Here is a 26,327-nt window from a genome sequence, read left to right on the forward strand (position 1 = left end):
TATCATTGTTTACAATAAATAGGTATACTCTTCCCTAGAAAATTAAAAATGAAAACAATGAGCAATTTTAATCTTGCATAGTCATTAGTTAGTTTCTATATCCATGATAATATATATATGTATGTATACCTACAATAAATGACAGTGGTATTTTGGCACTTTTAAATGCTCTGCACTGCTGTATTGCTTTCGAGGTCCCCATATTTGCAACACAGTTAATTTTGTATTCTTTCCAGAGAGAAAATTTCTTAAGTCTTAAAAATATGTAAAAGCCAAGATTAGAATAAGTAAGCAAAATTCTTGCAGTATAAATAACACCTGTCTTTTTTATTAAAGAACTTCTAAAATCCTGAAATAAATTTTAGTTCTTTGTATTTTTAATTTCTTCAGTTATTTGTTTCCACTGTCATTATGCATAATTTTCCTGAAACTCAACTTTTAACTGTGTTTAAGCAGCAGGTTCTACCATGATCATTATGTATAAATTTGCTAACAGTAACTTAATGGTTAGGATTATGAACTTTATCCTGTAGCATTTCTATGTACATTGCAAATTGTCTTAAATGTTTGGTGGGGTTTTTTTCTAGAATCAAATAATTTGCTTTCAGTCATTGAAAATACTGTTTTGCTTGAGGGTTTTTTTTTTTAAGTGCTCTAACAATTGTAACTCTCTGAAAATTTTCAAACAGCAAAAGGGGAGTTTCATCTTATGAACAAGAAGAAATAGAGCACATTCTTCCTATTATGACTCAACCATATGACTTTAGACAGTCTAAATCAACAGTTCCAGAGTGGGAAGAACAAGTAATATTTAATGAGCGTTTTACTTATTTTACCCAAAACACTGAAGAAAACCCTCAAGTTATCCTGTTTTTTGAGGTAAGGTTAAATATTTTGCATCCAGTTTATGCATATTCTGATTTTTGCTTTGTTTCTTCAGCATTATATATTTGACTGATTCAGGTGTTTTGTTTTAGTTAGAATGGGTTAATAATGGGTTAATAGCATAGCCTTAAGATACAGAATTAAGTGGAGATACCAAAAAGTGTTTTTTCATAGAAAAAAAAATCCTGTTAAGGAGTACAAAAGTTATTAAATCAACCATCAAACTTCTGGGAAAGGCTGGTAAGATATGAAGGATATAACTTTTTTCTTTTTTAATGCAGGTCATAAATAGCCATCAGGTAAATGCATAAGGATCTGTCCTTTCTAATTGTGCACTTGCGTGGTTTTGTAATTTCTTAAAATTGAAATCTGTTTAATTTAGTGAATTATACCTAGCATATTTTCAGCAATTTTTTTTTAATTACTATGAAGTTCATTAGAAATACGTTTGTATTCCTGCTGACATTTCTAGGTCCTTGATTCTCTTATGGATGAAGTGAGAACAAGGTCTGATGTACAAATTCAGGAAGGTCGTTTTCGAAAAATTTGTTGGGCATTTCTAAAGGTATGGTAAATATTTAAATAAAGAAGCAAAAGTTTATAAATATTTTTATCTGAAAATCTCTAATTGTACTTAGTTGGAAAATGTTTTTTTAAATATTACCAGCAAAAGAGATGGGGGGAAAAAAATCCTTGCTTGGCTTTCTCTCCTTTCCCTCTTCTTTCACCCCATAAAATGAACACATTAACAAGCTTGACAATAAAAAAAATGTGGTTTTTAAGAAAGTATAGAATGTGTAAGATTTTTTTTGTTTGTTTTGTTCATAAAGTAAGAAAAATGTTTTATCTTAGGGTTTTCTGCGTGTTCATGTGATTGTGAAGAAAATGACAGATCCACTAATTTCTGTACCTCAGCTGTTCTGTATTCTAGTGGCATTTTTAGTTGTCCAATCTTTGAAAAGACTCCCTAGGCCTACTTATAAATTTTCTCTCATTTTTAGTTGCGGCATTTGGAATGCTGTGACAATTGATACACAAATGAGGCAAATGTGAGATACTGGTGGTTTAGCTAGCACATATATATACCTTTTTACCCTTTTAGGAGAGACTGGAATGTGTCAATTTGTTCTTTAAGAGCTGACAAGCTTTAATTTCCCTGGGGATTGTTTATTTACACCTGCCTGTGTGGATGGTAATCATTGAGCATGAGAAATACAGGAGAAGATAATGGACTGCAAGTTTAGATGAAGAGAGAGGGACCTTCATATCAGTTCAATATGGAGAGTCTTCTGAGCTCTGCCCAAGATGAATCTACTGGAAACAGAAGTCTGGCAAACTGTATCTGGGTGTATAGCTGTGCATCCAGGCATTCAGTACAGCCTACTCCTGAACAGAGGAAAGGATGAATTTTCAGCATAAATATATAAATACATAAAAACATAAATAAACCATAAAATGGTGGCCTGTTCTTCGTTCTTACTTGTCTGTGTGCCTTATCCTTTCATCTGTATCAGTCGAGGTAATGTCCTGAAAAACCATAATCAGCATTAATGACAGTAGGTACACTTGTTCTTTAGTTCAGTAGAGAGAACTCTGTCTCCTCTGAAGTTGGAGATGTCATGGCTTTGCTGTATCTTCTACTCTGCACCAAAGCCTTAGCAATGCCCTTTGTTGCAGCATTCAAAGGAAACAAATTTGGAAGAGGCTGTTTGTAGATTGGCAGTCCTTTGAGATATGGTTGATTTTAGCAAGTAGTAATTAAAAAAAAAAACAAACACAAAACAAAACCAAAAAAAAAAACCACAAAGCAAAAAACCCAAATAAACAAACCCCAAGTGGTACTACAGCAATCTTCCCACTTACTAGATATTACTGCCGTGAAACATCTTTCAAAACTAGGCTGCTATCTAAGCTTTAATCTTAGTGATTTGATCCTTGGGGCATTTAGTAATGTTAAATTCATTACCACTTCTAGGGTTAGTATATTTTTGCAATGGGCAGCGGATTTCGAGAGTTTATACTGTAGCTAAAATACTAGAAATTATCAATTATTTTATTTCGTTTATGTTAACCTCTTTTTCCTCTTCCCTCTTATTAATCACCCTTCCAGCTTGTAGGTGCAAATGGAGTTCTAAACATCGGTGGAAAACTTCGTCTGCAATTATATTACCCACCTTCAAGGACCAAGTCACATTCAAATGTTGTTGAGGTTTATGACTGGTGGGCAAAATGTCCTAGAAATCGTTACCCATCAACTTTATATGTAACTGTAAAAGGCATAAAACTGCCAGATCATGTAAGTTAAATATATAATATATAAACATGTTTATAAATATGCAGACTTTTCTGCAGGAACTAGTAACTAGTGAGAGCACGTGTGTCTGTGTTTGTATGCACGAATATAAAAACTGTGCTTGTATGCAGTATATAAAATACATTATAAGAACATTGCATCTCAAGATATGTTTCAAACTCAGCCCTTCGTAGTTATTTTTGAAAAATAGGCTTACTTTCCCATCTACAACTTTGAATATTTTGCCACTGGCAGTCAGAAAACTTTTAGAGTAGTTTCTTGAAGATTAACGTTCCTTCTCATTAGGAGAAATGCCATTTTAAGTAACTGGACTTGTGCAGGTGTGTAAATTCTGTGAGAGAAGATGTGAGCCACTTACCCCTGATTCCCTGCACGCTCAAGGTATAGTGAGCTGTATTTTTTTTCTCAGCTGAAAAATCCTTTAAAGATAGGCTTACCTTGGTATGGGCTGAGCTGCACATTCAGGATAAATACAGCATTTCCTTTTCTAGTATGCAAGTACAATATTGTTCTATTATATAATTTTCTGTTTATATTTAGAGCTGTAATAAGTCTTTCTTATGCTCACTGTTCGTATAGTCAAGGGTGATGTGGAAGGCTGGTGAGATGTGCATGGACAAAACCCAAGCTAATCTGTGGGATTAGTTCATAGGGTTTGGAACACTAATTTGTGTAGTGGAATGGCATCTGCAGATCTCCTGCTCAGTCAGTTGCTGAGGTTGTTAGGAATTCTGTGCACTTTGCTTGAGAAGCTGTGCTTCTTTTTGTTGGAAGCCCTCTGAGCCTGTCTTTACCATGGTCTGAATGTTTTGCTGATAGGTGTAGGTGCTGTCACTGGTTTACAGCTGTCCCTACTTTGCAGTCCTCTGTGAAATTCAGCTGATGTGGTGAATTTGTAGGCTTTCTGACCTGTGCCTGACTGGATTCATTGATTACTGGTATTGTTTCATTCTTGTTCTGATAAATGCTGGATTTGCTAAGACTAGGATTGGGCTCCAGATAAGAGCCATGGCATGATACAGTTTTCTATGCATAGATTTCTGCTTCCGTTTAAGATCTGTCACAGATTATGCCTAGTCTACTTCTCCAGAAGGGCCCAGATCTGACATACCTCTGCATGGGCTAATAGATGTGAAAATAGATGTCTCAGATAAAAAAGAACATAGAAGTTGACAAATAATTTAAACTCCTAAATTGATTTCTACTTCCATAGTAGGTGTCCAACCTTGTTTTTTAGTCACAGGAACCTAGACAGGGAATGCCTAGCTACTGTCAGCCTGGAAGAAAACAGTAGTTTTGCATGGTATTCAGATGTGTTTCTGAAGAGACTTACTAAACCAGTCAGAACTGCAGCTCTTGCTGTATGGCCTCTGTGCCTCTCAGAGGGGCTGCTGGGCTGTTGCAGAGTGTTGAGGCTTCCTGTGTGTTCAAGCTTGGTGTAACTTGTAGGTGAAATTCAGTGAGTGTTCTTACAGAAAACTGGAAAGTGCATGGTTTACCTACAATTAAAATAATAAATGTTGTCAGTCCTCCTTTCTGCTTTGCGACAGTTGAATGTAGACATTGCTGGTAAATATCTTTTGATATCAAGAGTGAACAACACTGGTAGTATGTTTTGATATCGAGAATGGGTTTTGTTACCAAAGCAGTATTTTGATTGGAAGGTAGAAGGTTAATGTCACTGGAAATATTTACATGCTGAAATGCTTTTTTTATTCTTTTTATTCAACATCCCTGCAATAGTACAATACAATACAATACAATACAAGAGTATTACTAATTTTCACTGACCTGGATAGTTACTAAAAATAGAAAAGTATTAATCATTTGATAAATCTGTAATATCATTTGATTGACACAACTTTAGAAGCTTGGATTACTTTCTGACTTCCTGGTTACTTTAAATGAAATTTTTGCTATGCAGTTTTTATGTATTAAGACTTTTCCAATCTCTGTGTTTCAGATGTAAAAATGCAATAAGTTTGAAGTTAAAATCTTTTCAGAAATTATATTGTTCACTTGAAAGATATTTTTCCTTGATACTTAGTTTTGTTTGCCTCAAGGTTGCTCCTTCTTTTCGCTCTGTGATAGCTGTTCAGCAGGAACAAAGTAATACAGCACAGTCTGAGCCTCAGAGAGCGGGATATGAACCTTTTCCAGAGGAGAAAAAGGAGCCATTTAAATGGTCAAGATTGCCTGGACAGGTGAAGTGTTTTTCTTTGGTTTTTAAAGGAAAATAATTTAAATAGCTACTGTATTTTTCTAACTGATTTTACAATATAAGTATTATGAAGCCAGTAATTAATTAAAATTAGGAAAAATATTAAACAAAACATTAAAAATCTCATAGATAGCAGAGGTTGTCTAATCTTAGCAAATATGGTTGATTTAACAATTTTTTTTCCCAGAACAGTCAAGTATTTTTATCTCCAGAATTCTCTCAGAATTTGAAAGAGTAGGGTTATTCGGGTAATGGAAGTAAGACTGGAAAGCTGTTCTCAGATTTCACCTTGATTGTAAATATATTTTCTTGAGATTTTTTTGTTTGTTTGTTTTTTAAAGTTATTTTTACAGTATAACAGAAAGAACTTATATTGAAGAACTTTCCTAAGAAGGTTCTTACTGACTTCATCCTAACCCCTAGATCACTGTAGCTAACGAAAATCAGCAGTCATACAATGGGAATATTTTTGCAACTATATATAGAATGTCTGTGCAATGATTTCATGCGATTTTGCAGAACAGCATTAACATGAGTTCATGATTCTATAAAAATTCAAATCATAACATAAAGATTTGTTAAGAAAGAGTTGTCATTTATTTTTATTTTGGTACCCTACTGTAGTTCTCGTACAGTTCTTTCCAAAAGAACACTTAAATAAATATTTGACTTAATTTAATTTCCAGCACTGTTTACTACTAATAATAAAATAGTAAGGAATAGATTAGTGTTTTTACAATGGGAATTTTCTGACCAAAAGTGGCAGGATACCTGAAAGTTGTATTTAGGTTACGTATGTTAATTTGTTAGCTTATTTATGCTTAGACTAGTCCCTGGGCATATTGAAAAATGGTAGCAACAATGATGCATTTTGTGATGTACTGTGATGTGCTGTGTCTTGTGAAAAAGTTTCAGTAAGGTTAGCATGATGTGGCATGTCTGTTTGCTGAAGAATATTTGAAATATGCACTTGTTTAAAAATTAATAATGGATCAGAATTATTATTTCCTTTTTATACATTTAAATTCCTGTTTTACCATTGAGCCTATCTTTGTAAAGATAAACAATATGTGTGTATCTGTCTCCATAGATGGATGTTATTTTTCAAAAATTTTCTAGAGAATTATTACTTATTTGATACATGAATTAAGTATTACATTTATTTTATATGTGAATTAGAGCTACATGACCTTTAAATGAAATAAGTTTTTCTGAGCTGAATTACTGATTCAACATATTAATGTTTGATTTTAGAGCAAGGTTAAAAAGCATAAGAAGCCTTAACTGCATATATAGTTTTTAACAAGATGAATAGTGTATATACAATTATTTCATGAGTAGATGTATTTGTATACTTTTAAATGAATATAAATCTATTCACACTCACTTTTCATTCCTAAAGGTAAATCAGGTTTAGGTTAAATAATCACATAACTGTGTGATTATTTTACTCCACATTGTGGATATTTTACTTCACCTTAAACTTTAAATGTAATGTTGAAGAAAAAGCCCTTGGGTGAAAAAGAGGAAAATATTTTGGGAGAAAGGAAAAGGGACTGAAATGCCTGTGCAATTTTTTCAAAAGTTTCATCTCTGGTTGTGTCTTTAAAAGTCAGGTATTTAGATACAGATGAGGAATGCTAAAAGTGATTTGGTAGACCAAAGGTTTGAGTGCCTGTGGTTGGACTTTTGAGTTCATTAAGTTACTAAAAGTTGTGCTTAAACACCCTAAACAAGCTTGACTTACAGTCTAGCTCCACAGTTTACATCACTGAGTATAGGCATTATTAAGCCCTTCTTAAAATTAAGGAAATTGTTTTAATTTTAAATTTTCTTAGGTTTTTAAAACTTGCTAATGGTTTGTAATAACGGGTCAGAGACAAACATACAGACTAGGTCTGAGTTATGCTGCAGAACCGTCTCTGTATATAAGGTTAAATTTTTCTTTTAAATTCCATTAAGACGTTACCAGTTTTTAAAAACTTATGTGTGTCAGTAGCTAAGAATGTGTTTTAAGCATTGGATAGTTAATATTCATACCCTTCTTCCCTGAAAAGCTAGGCTTGCCGCATACCGAACAAGCACCTGTTTTCACTGCGAGGTGGAGATATGGGCTGTTTCTGTGTTCGTTTCTCTCATGATGGGAAAACGCTGGCAGCAGCATGTGCAGGAAGGAATGGCTATCCCATTGTTTGTAAGTTTAAATATCTTTTTTGTGTCATTTCTTATAGTTCATGTAGTTCGCAACTGAAGGTTAAAAGATGTATTTTTAAATTGTGCTTTTTTTAGAGGTTCTGTTTTATTATTGTGTTTTGCAAATTGTTATGTGCATTAAAGAGCATTGAGGAAAATGCTCTTTCTTTGTTGATAGGGCTGGAACTGCTTTTCATACATGGTTATATATATGCAGTTTAATGATGTGAAATGACACTTTCTGCCTAGAGATCTAATGGAAATACTAATTCAATTTGCAGAAGAAACATTTTTTGATAACAATGTTTTAAGTGAAATAACCTTTTCAGCTACCACCTCACGCAATTTTCATGTAAGTTTTTCTCCTAACCTGTCTTGAAGGTTAGATGCCCAAATGTTGTCGTCATCTGCAGATGGACTACTGGAAGCTGCTGTCTTCCATGGTCCCGTTCAGTCATAATACAAATATTCCTTATTACTCAAATTTGAGACTGCTTCATCAGAGTATCTTCAAATGCATAGTTCTTAAGCTTTCCATAAGAGTTTTGAGATTTAGAGAGAACAGTCTTTAAAGTTTAGACAAAATACATGTTTAAATGCAAGGAATGATAAATCTAAATTCCTGTATTACATAGCCCCAGGAAGTGATCTCAATGTTAAAATAATTCAAAGATTGGTCAAATAGCTATCAAAATTTTAAAAAAAAGAAAGTATTTAATCCTAATCTAGTTCTAATAACTTGAAGCAAGTAAACTGTTTCTTAAGGGTTAAGACATTGTGACATTCGTGAACCACTAGATGGAAGTAGATGCTCGCTGTCCATGCATATCTAGCAACTATTTGATCTTATTCTTTCAAAATGAGAAGATAAAGAAAATGAGTTGATTTATGATAGCAGAAAATCAGCCTAAGATTAGACTAAACTTTGCTCTAGTAGCTACATATATTTGACTATAAATACTTAACAAAACTTTTATTTTTTTATTTAAACTTCACTAGTGTATGAAATTCCTTCTGGACAGTTCCTGAGAGAGTTTTATGGTCACCTTAACATAGTATATGATCTTTGTTGGTCAAAAGACAATCAATACCTTCTTACTGCATCCTCTGATGGCACTGTCAGGTCAGTATGATGATGATGTTCTAGCAGATAGCATCAGAAGAAGAAAAGAAAGAGGTCTAATTCAATGTCTTACTAAAAACTGTATTATAATGTTTTAATTAAAGATTTGATTATGGTATGATTACAATAATATAAAAATTATGATCAGGTTAGACACTATATTTAGTATATTGGTTTCTAATGTGTCTGTATTTGAAAGCAAACCTTTTTCCAAAAAAGTGTAGTAGTGTCTAAATCTACAGTGTAGTGAAAAACCAAAAGGTTTTTCAAGTTTTCAAGACCGACACAGTTGTGACATTCAGTCCCTGGAGAAATTGCCATACTGTGAATGAAGTATTAAGTTTGCAAATTTGAACATGAAGCAGTAAATTGAAAATTTAAGATTCAGGCGATGTGTATAAATTGACCACACTGCATGTATGTATGCTGGTGGGGTATTTTTGTTTTTGTAAACTTATTTAAATAATTCCACTGAAATTACTTTAAATAAAATTTTATAGTGTTATTTCTTAAACTGAACGTGTACGCATTTTCCTCTACAAATAAAAAGTGTTCTTCAGTGCAGTGTTAATGTCAAAATACTAATCTGTTCAAGGTTTAAAAACCATAACCCTCAAAATTGTAGAAATTCACGAAAATATGGCTGTGACACTTTACAATTTTATTTGAGCAATTTCAGGTTTTGGTTGGTTTTTTTTTTTGGCTCTTAAGATTCCTATCTGTTGTTTCTGCAACTCAGTAATGCTGAGTTATGCAACTCAGTAATGCTACAGGCAGTTGCATAATTGAAATACCAGAAGAATTGTTAAAGGATATGTTGTATATGGGGAACTCTTTTAGGTTTTTTGCTGCTTCTATGTAGGCATAAAAAGACTGTTTTGAGAGCACAACCCAATTTTTTTTTATGTGGGAGTGGATTAAATAATGATTTTTAGTCTTTTTAGGTAAATATTAATAATAAATAGTAAATATTAATTTGTCATTTGTGTTGCCTGTAAGAAGGCCCAGCTGTTCCTCAGTTCTTGAATTTGTGGCATCAAGTTGAAACTGTAGTGGTCTGCCTCCTTTTCTGCGTGATGTGCATGGTCACTGTACGAGTTATTAGTTCCTGTATTTATTGTGCGTTCCCTTAAGCTCCTTAAAAAGTTTCAGCACTCCATTGCCTTAAATTTATTGTGAGTTTATTACTTGGATCATCTCTTATACTGAATTCTTGGGCTATTTGAGAACTTAAGGGAATTCTTCTTTATATACTGTTTTTTGTTATCCTCGAACCTTTACAAGGTTTAGTCCAACATTATTTGTGAGCAATAAATTAATTTGTATGTTGTTAGATCAAAGCCATTCTAAAAGATAGGTAGATTCCTTGTGACCTTTCTGCATTAATTTGCAAATTATTTGTTGTACTCTAAAGGGTTGCAGTTTTGTAATGAGGTCACCTCAGAATAAGCTTAGAATTCTTCAATAGCCACCAGAAGTGGTCACCTCACCTGGAAGGGTGTCACTAAAACAATTCAATTCCATAATTTAACTGAGCACTCTGTTTAATGTGCTACCCAACTGTATTCAATGATCCAAGTATTGTTCTATTCTCTGTGGACTTATCTTTGGGGAAGGCTTGGTGATAAAACATATACCATCAAATAGAAAACACTAAGAAAAATCTGATCTTAAAGCCATGGGTGTCAAAGGATAGGAAACAGATTAACAGTAAAAAGTGAATTTATGTGATGCAAACATCCTTGTGATCATGATCACTGTGTGGTTTGTAGTTACTATTTTAAAATTTGGGGGGTTTTATTTATATTTAGTGGCCCTAAATGTTCCTTTGTGGGTTTTTTGTTCTAACATTTTTTTAAATTAGTGATATGCAACAAGGTCTTAATTTGGTTGTAACTCCTGAAAGAAAGAAAGCAATCACTTCCATGGAATTCTCTATGTGTATTTAAAAATGTGTAATGTATCCATTAAATGAGTAAGTAGTCATGAATTTGCTTTGAAGACAGAGTACTATGTAAAGCAGTAAATGTTTCTTAATTCTTGTTACAAAGTACTGTATTAAAGGATTAGATATAGGTGGAACAAATTGGTAGGATAAAGGGGTGTTGTTAGGTGTTTGCAAGCATTTGCCTTTAGAACTACTAGCACAAAATAGGGCATCAGTAATATCTCAGTGTGTGATTGCTTTATACAGTAGATATCCTAACTTTGTTTCCTTTTAAGAATGTGGAAAATAGAAATGCAGGCGGCATCTGCAGTGAGAGTTTTCCCTCATCCTTCATTTGTTTACACTGCAAAGTACCACCCAATTGCTGACTCATTGGTTGTGACAGGATGTTATGACTCAGTGATTAGAATCTGGAATGCAAATGTGAAAGAAATCCATGGGCAACTGCTACAGGAGCTTGATGGTCATCAAAGTTTCATCAACACACTTTGTTTTGATGCAGAAGGTATGTAGTTAGTATTACTTTTTCAAACAGTTGTCTTTTTAGTCAAAGGCCAACTTGACTGTTACTAGTTTGCTTTATGTCATAGAGGCAATGTATTCTTCTTAGGAAGAGATTATTTACTGTGCGGATGATGAGACACTGGAGCAGGTTGCCCAGAGAAATTGGAGATTGGCCATCCTGAAGGTGTTCAAGGCCAGGTTGGTTGAGGCTTTGATCTAGTGGAAGTTGTCCCTGCCCAGGTCAGGGATGTCAGAAGTAGATGATCTTCCAACCCAAACCATTCTATGGTTCTTTGGTAAAGAAAATGAGGTAGTATAGTTAGATTGTGAGAATTTTAACACCAGACTGCAGAAGTGAGAAGGTGATGAACTTTTTGACATTGACAGAAGTAAGAAACACTGAGAGAAAAGGACAGAGATTTGACCATTGTGAGTCATATTAACTGGTAGATTAACCACTGAAAGTGAGTGATGTACTGACATGTACTAGTGAAGGTAGAGTTGAAGATGGGTGAATAATTAAAGGTACTTGGATGTGTTTGACTTTTTCTGGTAGTAATGGTATCATTAGTTATTAGGTGGTTCATTTTTGGAGGTAGTCACTGAAGTAGGTACTATGAAGATGGAAAGCTGCATTTTTATAAAGAATAAATATTTGTGCTTGAAGAACAAGTGTTGGGTAATAGTATTTGTTCTTGTTCAAGATGTTCTTAGTAAATGTATAGGTAAGTATTAATCTATCACGTGAAGCTCATTAAGCTATAAATGCTCACTTTTGGCTGGCTCTAGAATATGAATAAAAATTAAACAAATTAAAAGTATATTCCACACCTCAATATCTGATATATATGCTAAATCCAAATTTAAGGTATCAGCTTATGTCATGAAATATGAGCAAAATGCATTTGCAAGTAGTATATTACAGCAGAAGAGATGGAAGAACTGGTGTTTGCCTGTTCACAAAAATGATAGGAAAAAAAGGTGGTTTCCTGTTCATACATTGTTTTCTGTATTAGTTTTTTGGTGTGGTGGTACTTCACTTACAAGACATTATTTCACAGGACAGCATATGTTCTCAGGAGATAGTTCAGGACTGATAATAGTTTGGGATACACCTGTCAAAGGAAGTTCTCAACATGTGTTTCAGCACTGGAGGATCAATAAGGTATACAGGTTTCTTAAACTAGCATTGTAATTTTTATGTGAACTGTTCTAAGTCTAGTAATTTGATTTGAATTCAAGATTTTTTGTACATTACCTTTTGTTTAACTGCAAAGGTGTAGTTTCTGTAAAAAATGGTATATAAGAACTAAAAGAATATGCTGTGATTCAATGACTTAATTTTTTTAAATGGTTTTGCAACTTAATTGGGTTGGGCACTAGAACAAGCTCCACAGGGAAGTGGTCACAGCACCAAGCTTGACAAAGTTTCAGAAATGTTTGGACTCTGAGGCACATGGTTTGTTCTCTAGAGACAGTAATAAAACAGACCACAGCCTTTACAAATCACCTTTGTTCATATCTTAGAGGCCTAATGTTCAGTTGGTATTTCTGTCATCAGCTGAATTTTCTTTAAATTCAGTCACAACAGAATCTGCCTTGTGGTTAAGAAAAGTTGATGTCTAGGCTGTAATGCCTTAATATAGGAACAAACTTTTTCCTTAATCAAGTAGAATGAATTGAGAAAAAAAGGATAATGCAAGAGAAAAATTAATAATAATGTGTAGAAAAATGACTTTTAAAAACACGTTATGTATTTTTCTTAATTTTCCTTCTTTCTGTAGGAAATAAAAGAAAATGATATTAAAGGAATACCAATAAATCATTTGGAGGTGCATCCGAATGGAAGGCGTTTATTGATCCATGCCAAAGACAGTACCCTGAGGATTATAGATCTCAGAATGTTAGTATTTTTGGTGACAAATGGATATTTCCTTTTTGTTTTAAAATTTACTTGGGGAAATAAAATACCATAAATGTATTAGGTCTGTAATTGGAGAGGAGAAAGATGTCCTAATAATCAAGGATAGCAACATTAGGGTTAGGAAATGGTTTCAAAACCTTGCTGTATTTCAGACCTTTTGTGTGATATTGGGTAAGTCTTTTAGAATAGAGTATCCATAAATTACTAGATTACTTGGGAGCTTAAGGTGGCATGAAGAAGACAATGTTAGTCTGAAGATTGAAATCCCTTTTAAAATGCTGTCTAGGTGTGAAAATAACTTTGAAATGATGATGTTTATTTGTGTGTTAGTTTCTCATTGTTAAGACTCTAGGAAGGGTATTTTTGTAATGAAAGAGAGTATGATTGTCATCATAAGTACTGAAAAATGAGTGATGTATGTATTATGGTGTATTAATCAGTCTATGAGATATTTTTACATAGTTTTTTGATAGATTTTGCTAATTCTTAATAGTTATGAACATGATTCTTTAGTAATATACTACAATAAAAAGCAAGGGGATTACAGACTCACTGGAGTCTTTGATGTTGGAGAGTGACCAGTTCAACTCAATAATGAAATCACAAACAGTATGTTACTCAGAGCTTTATACAGTTGGGTTTTTAATATCTTGAAGGATGGAGATTTTACAGCTTCTGAGAGCAACATGTTCTAGTCTTCATTCACCCTCAAAGTAAAAGGCTTTTTTTCTTAATTTTAAGCAGAGCTTCCTGTATTTCAGTTATGTCCATTCCCTCATGTCCTTTCACTGGGTGAAAGTTAGAAAGGTCTCACTCTAATCACTTAAATACATTGTTAAGATGCTGCTGAATATTCTGTTCTGGAAAGTCACATTAAAGACATGAACATGCATCCTAAATGTTTTATCCTTAATTTCATAGATATCTTTCCTCCCCTCACTATACAGAAAATCATCTTTGGAGGTATTTGAAAGATACATAGATGTGGCACTAAGGTACATAGTTTAGTGCTGGACTTGGCAGTGCTGGATTAGCTGTTGGACTTAACATTCTTGAAAGTCTTTTCCAAACTAAGGTATTATGTTATTCTGCTGGATTGAATATTTGAACTAGCTGAAGACTTTACAGTATTATAGTGCACTTATCCTCTTTTACTGTAAATGGTACATTATAATGACCATGCTAGAAGTGTAAACTATCCACTCAATCAAAGCATGAAATCGGTGGATTAACAGGACAAACCTGTAGTTTTTGAGGCAGGTAGTGTTCTTCCATTGCTACTCTTTCTAAAAAGTACAGAATTTTAGTTTGAGAGGGGAAAATGGGTATGCATATTAATCTTTAGGAAAGGGCTAATGTGGGGTACAATTTCACAATTATTTTAAGTAAGTTTAACAGTAGGACACACCATCTCCTTGGGTCTCTCACACCTTTGGCCATGTATTCCTAGCATTTCCTTTTTATCATCTCTGGAGATCTTTTGATGCAGGGTAAGTCAGATCAGTGTGCTGATCCGACTGAAAATCAGCCTACAAATACAAGTGATTAATTTTCATTTTAATCAACTATCTGATCAAACTCATCTGATAGCTGCCCAAACACTAGAGAAGAAATGAGGGAGAGCCTGGGAAAACAAGGGTGGAGAGGACAGCAGCAGGACTGCTACTTTGACCACAGCCCACAGTTACATTGGCTTAAGTCTATCAATAAACCACAGGGTCAGATACCCAGCAGTGATAATTTTACACGTCAGCATTAACTGTTCATTCCCTGCATGAGAAAAGAGGGGGTGGAGGTCACAGATCATCACAATTCACTTTGATTGATAGCTTGTTGCTCTTAACTTTCCTCTTTTAACTTGCTTTTTTGATCTTTTTGTTAATACTGTCTTGTCACTTAGGTATGTGATCAGAGATTTGGTTCAGTCCTCTCCTTAGGGTTTCATATGCAGGTTGGTTTTACATCTTGCAGAGCTCTTCTTTTGACATCTCAGAGATACTATCTCTTTTTATTCGCACAGCTAAAACTCTTATTTGGGCTAATACAGTCTTGCACTGTGATAGTTAAGGAATACTTTTCTCTTACTCGCCAAATAGAATTGCATATGGCGTATGTTTATTCAGAATATTGTTTAAAATAATTTTCCTGTCATATGAAATGCACTGCATTTCTCCCAGTATGATGTGGTGGACTATTGCCATTCTTCTTGCCTCAAATTCTGTGTTGTAGTATTGCTGCTGTGTTAGCCTCCATGTTGAACTTTCATATCTTTTTTCTAGGCTATGCCTCGTGTTTGAAATAGCCTCTTAAAAGCTGACTTATGCTTATTTCCATCCTTTTGTAGATTCTCTCCTACTTGATGCCTGTGAACTGTTTGACAGTAGATCATGATTAATAAGCTAACCAGTAGTGTTTCACTGGAAAAGAGATTAGGATACCTAAGCTGCAAAGTAATATTAAAAATATTAATAGTAAATTAACATTTATGTCTGAAATCTGTTGATTCTACTGCTGGTTTTCTAACCAATAAGACATTAGTCTGAAGAATTGAAGAGAGCTGACAGATAAATTTAAGCACTCAAGCTCCAGAAGCATAATGAAAACTTTTTTGACAGAGCTTGGAGTAATAGTGCCTATTTCCCCATTTTTTGCAAAGCCCAGGATCAAGACAGTGCAAACTACTACATCTGTATCCATTCTCTAGATCTGAGGATTTTCTTTTTCTACTGAAAGACAAGGATGTATGCTTTCATCTGTAATGTCAGGTGCATTATGAAAGTCAGGAAAAATAAAGGGTAAACACTGCACTCTGCAGAACGTACATATCTATTTGGGATGCAAGGTGTATTGATTTTTCTGAGGAGTAGCGGGGGGGGGGGGTGGAACTGGCACATAAAAAGTTACACTGTTTATTCTGAAAGTATCTGCTACATTTGTAAACTTTCTTTATCTTTAGCTTGGCTACAAAGAAGTACATAGGTGCCACAAATTACAGAGAAAAGATTCACAGCACCTTAACACCATGTGGTACATTCCTGTTTTCAGGAAGTGAAGATGGGAAGGCTTATGTTTGGAATCCAGAAACAGGTAACTAATTATTTCATGATCTAAAGCCAGATTTTCAAGGCTGAGGGGGAAATGATTTTTTTAAGCTTTATTGAAACACTTTTGATACGGAATAAAAGTTATGTAAGATGTTCTTAAATCCCGAGGCTTTAGCTGCACCTTTTAAATAGCTGTTATTAATCTCTGAGATATTATTCTCTAGAGGAAATGAATAAAAGTAGCATTTGTAATATCCAGGAGGATTGGAGCACCTGAAGCTCAGCTTTTTGTATACTGCAATTCTTTATATGAAGGTCTTAAAATGGAATGCACAAAAAATGTTTTAGGTCAGATCAATTTTTCTGTTGTGGGCAGGACCCCACCCCTGCTAGGCTCATTTACCAGCCGGGGCAGGAAATTATCTCCTAGACTGCTTCTTCTCTGCTGTGTTGCATTCCCAACAGACATCCGACAGGTTGCCCACAAGAACAAGGGCTGGTGATTTTGAGACATCTGCCAGCTGCTTGTAGAATAATTCATCACCCTCATCATCCTGATTCCCACCAGGATGTCAGCCTTGTTGGCCTTCCTCTTGATTCTGATCCACATGCACTCAACCTTATCTTTACTGACTTCAAGTTCTACAGAGTCAAGAGAGTCTCTAACTTACAGAGCCACCCATCCACCTCTCCTATCTTGCTTATCCCTTCCAGAGAACTTGTAGCCATCTATGGCAGCACTCCAGTCATGCAAGTCATCCCACCACGTTTCTGTGATGGGGACTACATCACAGCTTTCCTGCTGCACAATGGCTTCCAGCTTCTCTTGTTTTTCACCCATACTGTGTGCATTGGTGTTGTACATGCACTTGAGCTGGGCTGCTGATATCACTTCTAACTCTGGCTTTCCACCCTTAGGCTCATCTCTGGAGAGGCTAGTTTCAACCCCTTCCCCCTTCAAACCTAGTTTAAAGCCTTCCTGATCAGCCCTTATGACTTACAGGCTAGAGTCCCTTTGCCCTCGCTAGATAGATGAAGCCCATCTGACTCTAGCAGGGTAGGAACCATAGAATTTGCGCCGTGGTTGAAAAAAATTCTGCCTGTGGCACCAATCCTTTAGACACCTATTGTTGAGTTTTCCTACTCCTCCTTCATCCCTGCTACTGCAGGAACTGAGGCAAAGACTACCTGTGCTCCTGTCCCATTAAGTAATTGACCCAGCACCCTGAAGTGCTTTTTAATTAGCCTGGTACCTCTTTCATTAATGTCATCACTGCCAGCCTGGACTTCATTATTAGTTTGTTTTCACTGGGGTTTGACTCATTTACACACTGTACTGGCATTCATAGTGCCGTCATCTGAAGAGCTAATTTTATTTATATTTTTATATATATTTATATTTTTTAATAATTCTGTGCTTCAACTTTCACTCCTGTTGTCAGTATTATATAGTTGAAATCCGCAGCTAAGATGGCTATCTCTGGTGCAATGCAAGCACAAACAAATGCTGTGGAACGCCACCTTTCCAGAACTTGCTTATCAGAACAAGAGAACTCAGCTAACCTAGTGCATCCTCTGGGGTTTCCTGCAGCTATTGCAACTTTTATGACTTATTGAATTACTTAAAAGCATGCAATATTTTTTTGTCTTATGCCAAAACACTACTTTTCAATGCGGAGCCCCTGGTGGTCCAGTGGTAAGGGCGCCGCGCTATCACCGCGGAGACCCGGGTTCGATTCCCGGTCAGGGCCACTCCCGGGCAGGTGGGGCTCGTTAGCCCTTAAAGGCAACCCACCTACGTCCTAAGAACCTCGCTGCCACTGTCCAAGCTCGCTTGGCCCCGGCAGATGAACCTTAGGATTAAAGGGTGGGCTCAGTTCCGCGCACACTGTGTCTCACCTAAAAAATCCAATGCGCAGGCTGGAAGGTGGAAAGACCTTCCCCGGATCTTCGCTCGCGAAGACTGGCCATTATTATATTATTATTATTACTTTTCAATGAGGAAATTGACTGAAGAATATTTATTTACAGTGTCAGACTCTGTACTGTTGTAATATAAGCTTTAACCGTTATTTTGTTGTATCCAATGTGTTTCAAATACATTTCCATGGTATTAATAAACATATTTCAATTCTGTAGGCGATCAGGTGGCCATATATTCTGAACTCTCTTTCACATCTTCCCTTCGTGATGTTGCCTTTCATCCACACGAACACATGGTGTCATTTTGTGCCTTTGGTCAAAACCAGCCAATACTTGTATACATTTATGATTATAAAGGTACAGTACAAATTTTCTTGATGCACACCTGTAAATATTTTATTTTTTAAAGCAATTTTTTAGTATTTGTACTTCTTTTGAGGGAAAAAGAAAACAGTCATTTGGTGATAATACATACCTTTTTCCTGGGAGATTCCAAAACAGAATTGAACATGATCCCACACAACCTGCTCTAGGTGCTACTGCTTTAAGCAAGGGTTTTGGCCTAGACAGTCACCAGAGGTCCTGTGTAACCTCAAGTTTCAATGTGCTGTTGTAGGTCATACTGTGTGATTTTTACAGCACTTTTTCATGTGTAGGCAATGTCATACAAATATTTAAAAGCTCCTTTTCAGTATCAAGGTGGATTATGGAGCCAGAAAGTACAATCATTCAGAAAATTAATGAATGCTTAGTAGGAAACTCAGTAGGAAGCTCAGTATTTTGTACTGGCTATGTTACAAAATGATGTTGAGGAGCTGTGTAGAATTGAATCAGACAATATAGACTTTTAATAAACAGGTGTTAAATCTGTGGTGCAATTGTGTGAGAGATAGGTTTATTCCCTGTGTTATATTAAATGGAAGATAATGATAAATGCTCATCTTGGATTTTTGGTATACAAAATAAAGTTCAGATTGTCCTTTAAGGGCTTTTCTGATAGTTGTGTTTAATTAAGGACATTTGCATCTAGACAGTAAATAATGTTAATATGAATTATGCAAGAATGCTTTTGTTTGAATTATATTTGCAGGGAACATAGATCTGTAAAGCTAATCATGTCTTTGTACACTGGCATTTTAAGTAACATGTAGTAATAAGATTACTCATATCAAATCTTGGAGTCTAGATTATTTGTTTGTTGAATTGACTGACTTTTACAGGAACATTAAGTGGAATGACTTTACAATCAGTATTCAGTGCTAAACTTCAATCCCGTAAGATATCTGCATTTCAGAGAGCAGTAGAATTTTTGGGGGCTGAAGGATTTCTTTAAAATTTTTTGACTGTTCAGCAGACAATAAGTGTTAAAAAAAATCTAATACTGTAGTTTAAAGTATATATATGTGTGTGTGTGTACATATATATTTAGAGATCACACAGTTATCACACTGGTAGTTGTATCATCTGACTGCTTAACTAAGTCACTGGTGACAGTAAGATTTTGCATAGGTTGTGTCATTTTTACATTGCCTGTTACTATCTTTTTGTTTCTTTTTTGGTTAAAAGCACCCGCTTTGCTTTCAGAAAGTAGTCTTACTGCCTTAATGTTGAATGAGTTAATCATATAGTAATACTAATTTTAGTCACTGACACACTTTTTAAGACTCCAAGAGTGTGTGTTTTAGATACACCAACAGTTTTATTAATATCCCTGCATAGAACTTTTATGAAGAATTCTTTTAAGCTTTGTTGGCTTGAGACCACAGTACAAGTCAGTTAATGCCTTCTGTGCCTGTATGATATGTCTGACAACTTCTGGAATATTGCTCAAGTATAATAAACTCACTTGACCTAGGCTGGAAAAAATGTGAAATGTACCTAGACTTGAACTTGGTGCAAGCTTTATAGCTTTCTTGACTTTGAAGAATTTTTATCTTCTTATTCCCCCTGCTCTCCCCTCTTCCACTGCCAGTATTTCTGCATGAGGAACGCTGTTGTTCAAAAGCAATACAAAAATGTCAGTTCTGTGTGAGAGATTACTGAACACAGATAACAGAAGTGAGAATTGCGACCAGAAGAGTTGAGGGAAAATGGGGTAGTATGGGGAAAATGTCATGTCATTTTCAGGTTTTCCTTGTAGTACTTTTAGTACAGATTCTGATGATGTTTGACTGAAGATATGGCTGGCAAAATGGCAGCAATCATTCAATTTTATTTTTTTCCCATCACAACATAAGGCTTCACCTGACACATTAATATTGGTTATTTCTACAGTTGCACAACAGGAAGCTGAACTTGTAAAAGATCTCAGTTCATCACTTACCCCAACTGCACCAAGAGGGCCACAGTTCTTTAGCAGTTTTTCTGAAATTCCTGTGCAAAAAAGCTTAGTGATGTCTCCGGCAGATCAGTTTGTCAGTGTTGCAAGAGCATCAATGAGAATGCAGAAGGTGAAACAAAAACTTGATTCTGTTTTGGTAAGTCAAATTTAATTAATTTGCAGAACTATATAGTTTTCTCAGCCAAAGTTCATATTCTGGGACTGGTATATGTAAAAAAAAATATATGTTTTTAAAACATATATGTTGTCATGGGATCTGATCTTCAGAAGTTAATATGTCTTTTGCTAATATTAATGCACCTGTAAGTAGCTCTTTAGAAAAGAGTAATCATAAAAAACTTATTTTTTTATCAAGTATTGATGACAAGGGATGTTTCTTGCTAGTGCCATTGCCATTCATACGTTTATATGATTTATTTCGTAGATCTGTATGGCCGAGCTTCGGAATGTTCTCTCTCTTTTGTTTGTTTGGGGGTTTTTTCTCTATTCACCTTTGAACTTGTATGTGGCATAAATGGCAGGGATTTTATAGTGTAGAGGGCTGCAGAGGGCTGACCTCTGTGGGAGATCATGGTCCTTCCTGTCCTGGGCACAGCTGTTTCAAGCCAGCTCTGCAAAGGACAGTAGAGAGGCACTGCACAGCTGAAACTGGAACCAAACAGAACAACATATGGCACTGCAAGAAAACATACTGAAGAGAGGTTTGTACCTAGTAGGGACAGGAGACACCACAGAAGAGGGGAAACTCAAAGGAAAACATGTCAGGAGGCACAAGTGGAGATACAAAATGAGAGATAGGAGGCATGAAAGAAGACACAGAAGGAGTCATGAAGGTGATGCAAGAGACCAAAAGTGATGCAGAAATGGAGATACAGGGGAGACAACAGAGTAGGTGTGAAGGAAAAGACAAGACATATATGAGGACACCCAAAAGAAAACACAGGAGATGGTACATCTCTGAAAGGGCTGCAACCTATGGAAGAATCTGTGCTGGACAGGTACAGTCCCCAAGGGTATTTTATCTGGTGGAAGATCCATACTAAAGCACTTGAAAAGAGTAAGAAAGAAGAGTCAAAAAGAGCAAACCACTATACACGTAAGACCGCTCTCCTGCACCACCATACCAAAGAGACTGAGTGTAACTAGTGGCAAATGCAAGGAGACTGAGGACTAGAAAGGAGGAAAAAGGTGCCTAAAGTGAAGTTGGGACAAAGAGGGATGAAAAGTGTTTTCTTTGGGTGGGTGCTTGACTATATGTCTTGTTTCTCAGTACCTGAATTAGTAATTAAAACCTTCATAATTGGCAATAAATTTAATTGATATTCCCCAGCTTGTGACAGTTTTACATGCAACAAGAATTTATAATGGACCTGAGTAGTACTATGAAATTATAATTGCTTTTCAAAATGACGTGAACTGTATTTGTGTTTGCACTTATTTTTTGGTTTTAAGTACTTTTGAGTACATGTAGATTTTTTTATGTAGTTTTAGGTTTTGTCTTCATTAATAAGTAGTGAATCACAAAAGAAGCAGATGAGTAGATGAAAACAGTTGTTGCTGAGTTTGCTGTTGCTACTCTCATCTTGCTTTAGGGGTTTTGCTTTGCATTAGATCTAGTCTTGTTCCCTGGACTTGACATCCCATTAGGCCTGAGCTTTGAAACTATCCGCAAGAAAGCTGTCTCACAGTCCTTTGATTTTTGGACTGTGAACTCCCAGTGGACCCCTTTCTAAACCCCACATTGTAGCCCATGTGGATAACAGTAGCAGGTTGCTTCTGCCTTTGAATTAAAGGAGGTCACAGACAAGGAAGCAAGCCTTGTTTCTGATTTCTGCTCATTTTGTTCCTACTCATCTACAAAGTGAACTCTGGTGCCTTCAAGTTGTTTATCAGAGAAGGGCACAATATGGAGAGAATGGACCACATAACCTCGTGTCTAGAACAAGTGTTCCTGGAAGATACTTTAATCTTCTGGATGCCTTACTAGGAAAAAGATGGGGCTAATGAATTTATGAGCGTCTTAGTCATTGCATCTCTTTAGTCTCAGATTAACCAGGGGTTCCGAACTGTAGGAGACAAATCTGGTTTAGCAGAGCCACGTAGATGTTCCGTGGAACCATGTAGCTAGATGAAATAGATAAGCTTACAGCTGTTTTTGAGAGAATAACTTTCATCCACAACAGTTTTATAACCCGAGATTCCCATTGCTCAATGACCAGTTTGGGATGAGTAAGTCCACTCTGAGCAGTCATGATCAACATTTTTGACAGCATCCTCTAAATCTTCTACCCATGTGGGACGTGTCAAAAAGGTCATCTGAGTCTTCTCACCATGTGGGTTTCCAAACAGTAGGGGATGGTGGTTGAAAGAGTCCACTTGCACATGTCACATGGCAGTGGTGATTGTAAACACTGTGACAGTGCTTCCTGGCAGAGCTTTGTGTACCACTGAGATATTGGGGAGGAGATTTCTTTGAAAGAACTCCTGATACTAATCTTTTCAGTGACCCAACATGAGACTCAGGAGACAGTGATAACTCCTTTTCAAGCAGGGATAGGATCATTTCTTGCATGTGGATGCAGTCTTGCCTGCCTGCATTATCATGTTCTGGACACAGCAAAGTATATCAACATTAAAACTTAAAAGTTCTTCTGATTTGTAATTGGAAGTTACAGTTTTTGGATGTCTGTGCAATTCCCTTTTTCATGTGAAAAATGATGCATATATGTCAGTGCAGGCTTTGCAGGAGGGCTTATTAGAAAACACACTTGCATAAATAGTTTGCTATAGTGTTTGTCAAAGTAAATAAAAGTTGCAACACAGCTACACGCGTGAGAATGTGCTAATATTTCTGGGAACAGAAAAGTAAAAATAAAGAAAGGAGACTTGGAGACTTTATGAAGCCACACATAGGATGGCTAGCAACCCTGTGGTAGGGTTGGAACATAAAAATCCAAATGAGAACACCTTGTACATATTTGTCTGATGGAAAAAAACAATAGGGAACTTGAAACTGTGTAGGCTTTATACTGGTCTTTAATTCATGTTTGCATACCAAAAGCTTGTCAAAGATATGTAGGAAATACCATGTTGGGGAAAGCATGGTGCCAGCGTACCTTGTAGACAGTAAGCCTAAGGTCATGCCTGGAGTCATGTTTTATGACACAAAATGTAATGTCAATACATTAAAATTTGGTTTCAGCCAGATAGAAGTAGAGAACAGTTTGATCCTGTATGACCTTGAGTTTTTTGTGTTGTGACCAGTGCCTCCTTTCCAAGTCCCTTTAGAACCAATCTTTTTTTTTTTTTTTTCTGTTTTTCTTCTTTGCTACCTAAACAGGTACCTTAATGAATGATAGATGAAGTTTCTTTTCTTCTCCTCTGCAACATTACCATTCTTGTTAGACCAGAAAATGTGTGATTAGAACCAAGAGTTGAGTATTGTGTTTAAGCTTTAACAATTCACAAAAGCTGAGACGTTTTGTTGCAAAAGGTAAAAATTAATTTCTGCATGAAACCAGAATGCAGAATTGGCTTCTTTACCACAGAGAGAAATTATAGTGTAGTGAATCTTGGCAGCAATTATTATTTATCTCTGCCTCAAGGAACTAATGTTAATGTATGATTCTATTCACAGAAGTTTTTGATAGGAAAACACTTATCTCTGGTCCTTGAAAGAACTCATAAGTGCTTTTCATTCAGTGTTACTATTTATGTTTTTAAAATTTCACTTCCATCTAGCAGTGAAAATACCTGTTTATAACTTTGCATAACAAGGAGATGATATATGTTATCTAGGTATGGGGAGAAGGGCTTTCTTTAAAGGTTAGTATTCTAGCTCTGAAATTGTGATTTTTAGATGCCTAACTCCTTTGTAGCACTTGCAAATAGCATCTATATATACTCTGTAGTACTAATCTTGGAATCAATTAAATGTTGGCTGCCTCATCTCTCAACATGTGAATGCTTCTAAATTATAAGCTTTTCCAGTCTTTACTTCCTGCTATATTTCTGAAAAGTGTTATTAAAAGGTTATCAAAGTGGTTACCAAAATTCTGATATTTGGAGTGTATTAAATGCAACATGAGACAAGTAGAATGTAAAAGTATTCTTTCCTGTATACAGAAATACTTAAAACTGGTGGGGTTTTTTTGCCCTTGGGGTGTATTTATTAATATGGCATAATTCATAAAAGGAGTAGCTACTGTGAGAGAACCCAGAAGCTTATACCTGGGTTTCCATCAAATGTACTACATCATTGAGCTATTTGACTATAAAGTATGCTCATAAATGGTGCTTTGACATAGTATACATCAGATAGTATACTGCGTAGTCCTTTCTGATGGTCTTCTTTTAGAATTTAGTTGAGATGCAAAATATATCTTTTTGTGTTAGAATAAAATTTAAGGCCGCTGCTTTTCAGAAAAAAAAAACATGCAACCTTTTTGGTGAACACATAACCATGATATTGATACTGCTAAGCCATTAGGTGGAAGAAGACAAAAACTTGTGCTTTTGTCTGCAACAAAAACCTAGACACAGAGCTAGATGCCCAAGTGGTGTATATTATTTTTATGCTACCATTTGCTGTCTTGTAAGGATCCGTTCTCTGATTCATCTTGGTTTTGGTAGACTCTGAAATACCATGTTTGACTTGTGGGCTTTAGTGCAAATCTAGAGTTCTGTAGTAACTTACCATAGCTTCTACCTGAAGATGGAAAACTGGAGAGTGATAATATACTGACTACTGAAGACTCTTCTGAAAGCATTGACAGTTCTGTGAATGTTTTTTGCCAAGTACAAGACAATGCTGCAGTGTTGCTGCAGGCTGAAATGATCATGCCTACAATACAAATTTTTTATCTACAAGCTCTCAGGGGAGGTACTGATATTCTGTATTCCTATCATATAAGAAATTTGCAGTATTTTTAAAATCTTTGTTTTTCTTTCTTATATTAGTGAAAAACATGATCCTGTAACACAGGATGACCTGCAAAATACATCTCACTGGAATGAGGGCTTTTAAATTAAATAAATGTTTTTTAATAGTGATGTGTACTTTTTCCTATTCCTGTATTCCTCTTCAGAGTGCTAGGAAATGCTCTTCTTACTCTAGGAAATTCTTTTACAATTATTACTTTTCACATACCTGCAGACTGCTAAGGATGTATTTTATAAGCCATGGTGGATCTGAAATCCTACGGCCCTGTTTTATTTACTATGTAACGATAATTTTTGTAAGCCTCTTCTTCATTTGCTAAGCAAAATGTTGAATCATTGCGATTGCATAAACTGATAGCTGATATGAAATGGCTGAGCTATTACTAGCAGCTTTATATAGGCAAAATACTTAATAGCTTATGAAAGTTTTACCAGCATTTTACTTAGAATGCTTTTAAAAAATATTTTATTATAAAGTAAGATTTTGGAAGTTGTGATGGATTTTCCTTGACAATTCATTAAATTTGCCAGTTTTAGCAAAGTTGCCTGTGTAAGACAAAGTTGAACAAATAGCAGATTTTTTTTCTGTGATTTGTTTTTTGTTTGATTCATTCCCTCCTGCCCTCTGAAAATCTTACAAAGTAGGTCAGGTTCTTAAAATCTGTAATATTTTCCTATGTTAGAAGATTCTTTGCTTAGAAAGAATTTTTTATGCATTCCTCATTTTAAGAAGGTGAATTTTAAAACAACATAGTCAAAATAGATGTATGTCCTGGTTTTGCCTGGGATAGACTTAAACAATGATGTTTTTCAGCATTTTATGTCTCTCAGGGGCTTATGTTTTATATAAATGGTATGCCAGACAGAGAGTGAATTACATTCATTTTTCTAGCATAAATCTAATGGTGTTAAGCATTTTTACTGTGTGAGGATTTTACTGATTGGTTCTTTATTTTTGTGTTCAGT

General features: G+C 35.4%; 1 protein-coding gene and 1 non-coding gene across 2 annotated transcripts in view; both read left to right on the forward strand.

The window, feature by feature from the left end:
- AHI1 (Abelson helper integration site 1) overlaps positions 1–26,327 on the forward strand; it is a 91,910-nt gene that overhangs the window by 15,076 nt on the left and 50,507 nt on the right. Inside the window, exons 8-19 of the mRNA XM_050316814.1 lie at positions 690–879; positions 1,358–1,450; positions 2,996–3,181; positions 5,263–5,403; positions 7,482–7,614; positions 8,613–8,736; positions 10,960–11,189; positions 12,250–12,353; positions 12,973–13,091; positions 16,069–16,199; positions 18,296–18,436; positions 20,354–20,556. Coding sequence (XP_050172771.1) covers positions 690–879; positions 1,358–1,450; positions 2,996–3,181; positions 5,263–5,403; positions 7,482–7,614; positions 8,613–8,736; positions 10,960–11,189; positions 12,250–12,353; positions 12,973–13,091; positions 16,069–16,199; positions 18,296–18,436; positions 20,354–20,556 — 1,795 coding nt within the window. The remainder of the gene's footprint in view (positions 1–689; positions 880–1,357; positions 1,451–2,995; positions 3,182–5,262; positions 5,404–7,481; positions 7,615–8,612; positions 8,737–10,959; positions 11,190–12,249; positions 12,354–12,972; positions 13,092–16,068; positions 16,200–18,295; positions 18,437–20,353; positions 20,557–26,327) is intronic.
- Positions 17,835–17,907, forward strand: TRNAD-AUC (transfer RNA aspartic acid (anticodon AUC)). The gene has a single exon. It is a non-coding gene; the product is annotated as a tRNA-Asp (tRNA).

The sequence above is a fragment of the Myiozetetes cayanensis genome, unplaced genomic scaffold, assembly GCF_022539395.1.
Source record: "Myiozetetes cayanensis isolate MyiCay16 unplaced genomic scaffold, myiCay2020 scf2-11, whole genome shotgun sequence".
In the NCBI taxonomy this organism is placed as follows: Eukaryota; Metazoa; Chordata; class Aves; order Passeriformes; family Tyrannidae; genus Myiozetetes; species Myiozetetes cayanensis.